This window comes from Squalius cephalus (assembly GCF_949319135.1).
Source record: "Squalius cephalus genome assembly, chromosome: 10".
Taxonomy (NCBI): Eukaryota; Metazoa; Chordata; class Actinopteri; order Cypriniformes; family Leuciscidae; genus Squalius; species Squalius cephalus.
In genome coordinates this window covers 37284889-37288587 of record NC_137131.1, presented here as the reverse complement: position 1 = coordinate 37288587, position 3699 = coordinate 37284889, and the positions used below count along the sequence as shown (strand labels likewise).

Below are 3699 nucleotides of genomic sequence, written 5' to 3'. Positions count from 1 at the left end.
TCACTTTCACTCCGCTAAGGCCTTTAAAATGCCGGAATATTAAATTACTTCATGAGACCTGACTTAATATGGCAACATGGATGAATAAGCAACTCATGACCATAGAACATTACATTTAACTAGTTCTAAAATCTAAATAAATGGCCATGTGCAACCAGATACTAAAATATGTAATCTATGAGCAAATGACCAAAAATGTGGTAAATAAACAAAAACAAAAACAAAACAAAAGAGACATTCATTCAATAACAGGAATTGATCAGTACTGCAAGGCACAAGACTAAATTGCAGACATTTCTGGCCGCCGTCGGGCGTAAACTGATAACAAGTCAGCATTAAAGTTCCCACATCAGTATAAAAGATAAGAGTTATGCCATCTTTTCCATAAAAATCATTAGTAGGGTTTCCAAGGCTTAAGGTTTTAAAAACATTTCGAAATTTAGTCCATTGGAGAAATGCATGTTCTTTGGAGTTGTGCTTTCAAAAGTGTTGGCAAAGTCTGGGCACTTTATACATGTCGCTTTAAATGAGAAAAGAATCATGCTGGGCTCACACAACAGTGTCTTTTACCTTCAGCATGGTTCAACATACTATGTGTGACCTGATCGCAGTTCACGTTTCCTTTCAATATTGACCTGTATTTCTCACATGCAGTGCATAAAGTTCAGTTCACACTGTTGTCTCCCCTTGGTTGTTGCCCAGCCTTTTGTAAAACCTTCGCCACGACTGTAGAGTTTTTCCGGACCATATCCAGAATCCTGATGTGATTCCTACAATCATAGTCATGAGGTACTTGATCATGAACACAGTGAAATCAGGCGTCATGGGCGCAAAGTTGTTGGCCGGGCACGGCACGGCAAAGCGCTTGCATGTCTGCATGTGCCAGGTTTTTTCCCACTGCTCACGGAACGCCTGTTCGTAGAAGTAACATGCAATGACGATGGTAGCCGGAACGGTGTAGAGGACGCTGAAAACGCCAATGCGTACCATCAACTTCTCCAGTTTTTCTGTCTTGGTGCCGTCGTGCTTCATAATGGTACGGATGCGGAACAACGAGACAAATCCAGCTAGAAGGAAAGACGTTCCGATGAAGAGGTAAACGAAGAGGGGGGCGAGGACGAATCCACGTAGGGCGTCAACGTTGTAGATGCCCACGTAACACACGCCGGTCAGCAGGTCACCATCCACTTGTCCCAAGGCGAGGATAGTGATGGTCTTCACAGCGGGGACGGCCCATGCTGCCAGGTGGAAATATTGAGAGTTGGCTTCGATAGCTTCATGGCCCCATTTCATTCCAGCAGAAAGGAACCAGGTGAGAGACAGGATCACCCACCAGATTGAACTGGCCATCCCAAAGAAATACAGGATCATGAAGAGAATGGTGCAGCCCTCCTTTTTAGTTCCTTGTGCCACAGTCCTATAAGCATCATCCTTGAACTTGTCAATGCAGACCACCTTGTCCTCCAGCAAAAACCCGGCTGCATAAGCCACTGCCACCATAAAATAACACCCAGAGAGGAAGATGATGGGGCGTTCCGGGTAACGGAACCGGCGCATATCCACAAGGTAAGTGAGAACCGTGAACAGGGTACTCACACAGCACAGGATAGACCAGATTCCCACCCAGAGCCGACCGAATCGGACCTCTTCCTCCTTGAAGTACATCAGCCCATGGGGTTGTTTGTGCTCGCAAGGGGCGCCACAGTTTTTCGCCCCCAAAAACTGGTAATTGAGGTAGGTAGGGACTGTGAGTTGAAGAGGGCAAGAGAAAGCCTGACTTTGGCGTGACAAATGCACACGTGGAGTGAAGGGGTCTGGTATATGTGGCGTGGGGTCTGTCGTCGGGATGTCGGGGTCTGATTTGTTCTGTCCCACACAGATCTCTCCGGCTCCATGCACGGGAAAGTTCTCACAGCGGAGTCGTTCGGGCCACTGGAAGCCGAACTTGTTCATGAGGGCCTCGCATCCTTGTCTTGCACGCTCACACAAGGAACGACAGGGTGGAATTGCCTGTTCTAGAACTGTACACACTGGCGCGTACATGGAACAGAGGAAAAACTTCAAATCTTGAGAACATTGAACTTTGACCAGGGGGTAGAACTGGTGCACCTCCAGTCCTGCATCCTCCTGGTTGGTGTGTCCCAGGAGATTTGGCATGATAGTTTGGTTATACTGAATGTCCGTACACAGGGGGATAGATATGGGCTGGCAGAACCCGTGATCTGGGGTGGATATACCCTTCTCTCCGTGATACTGGGCTGAACACAGTCCAAGCAGAAATGTTGTGATGAACATGTTGCATACCGCCATGATTGTCGTCTGGAAAACACAGAAAATGGAAAACCATTTTAAAATTTATTCCTCACAAATAACTAGCACCTATTTTTATGTTTCTACTAGTTATTTTAACTGCTGTTAAGAAATCCAATAGTGACTATCTTTAACAATTTCACTAGTAACAAATCATTGAATATGCATACTTTTCTAAATGATCTATTCAGTTCATTGTTAACCAAATAGCAGAAACTACTCTACATTGTTAATGGAAGCAAATGGATTGGAAATTCTGAGGGGGTTTACATTGCAACTATTCACTTCTGACTACAATGCACTGTATTTGTTGCTAGTACCCATTTTAACTTTACTATTGGCTATTCATTAGGTTATACTAGTACTTAATCTTTAATGCTTAACTATTCAAATTTACTAGTATCTAGTCTCAGTTTTCTCAGAATATTAGGTTTCTAGTGACACCATGAGTAACACCCGTCTTACTAGTAAAATGTTTTATTGTAACTATAAAAAAGTAGCCATTCTGACTAGTAATTACATATTAAACAACTAACTACTGAGCTAGTGTAACTAGTGAGAAAAAAAGTTTAGGCTACTAGTTACATTAAAGACCACCCCCTAGAATTCAGTAGCAAAATCTGCAATTTGTTACCAGTAACAATGGAAAAGTTACAACGTCAGTATGGGGTTCGTGTGACTAGTAGCAAATTAAAAAATCAGTATGCCGTGATTATTAGTGAATAACTAGATAAACACTATTCATTGTTGGAAAAAGTGTCTCTAACGAACAATTAATATTAACCATTTCAAAAGTCACTATTGGATTTCTTAGTAGCAATAAAATAATACCAAACATAAAACGTATAGTAGTAATACGTTTAATGAAAATGTGAATGTGAAATACGTTTAATGAAAATGTGAATGTGAAATACGTTTAATGAAAATGTGAAAACAAGTTTTGGGGAAACTTTTAAACAAAGGAATGTTTCACTGACTAAGACTAAGTCGTAAGATATATATCTACACAGATAAAGCCCTAAAAGAGACACAAACTTAATCTATTACCGCATGGAAACCGAACACAAACAAATGTAAACTTACTGGAATTTAGGTGTTCCGCGAAACTTGTGCAACAATGTGATATTCCTCCAGACGTGACCGATCACTCGTAGCTACAAGGCGAGTCACAAACTATCCTCCAGTCTTGCGTTCAGGTATTCATGACCCCTTTTTCGAGACTCATCCACATATTTCATCATCAGAATTCCCAAACATCTGCCTCCTTTTACGCTCGGCCCTCCTCTCCCTTAAAACAATGTAAGAAACTTTCTCCGCCACTCCTGTTGAATCTGCAGCTCTATCTCTGTAAAGTTGATACGCTGACTCCACATTGCTCCACACAGTAAT

The 3699-nt window shown here is 42.2% G+C and overlaps 1 protein-coding gene across 1 annotated transcript; it reads right to left on the bottom strand.

Annotated features, from left to right (window-relative positions):
• Positions 1-413: 413 nt before the first annotated feature.
• fzd7b (frizzled class receptor 7b) lies at positions 414-3699 on the bottom strand. Its single transcript, XM_079883813.1, has 2 exons — positions 3394-3699; positions 414-2319 (listed from the first exon to the last, which is right to left on the bottom strand). The coding sequence occupies exon 2, from the start codon at positions 2308-2310 to the stop codon at positions 670-672; it is 1641 nt and encodes a 546-aa protein (XP_079739939.1). The 5' UTR covers positions 2311-2319; positions 3394-3699; the 3' UTR covers positions 414-669.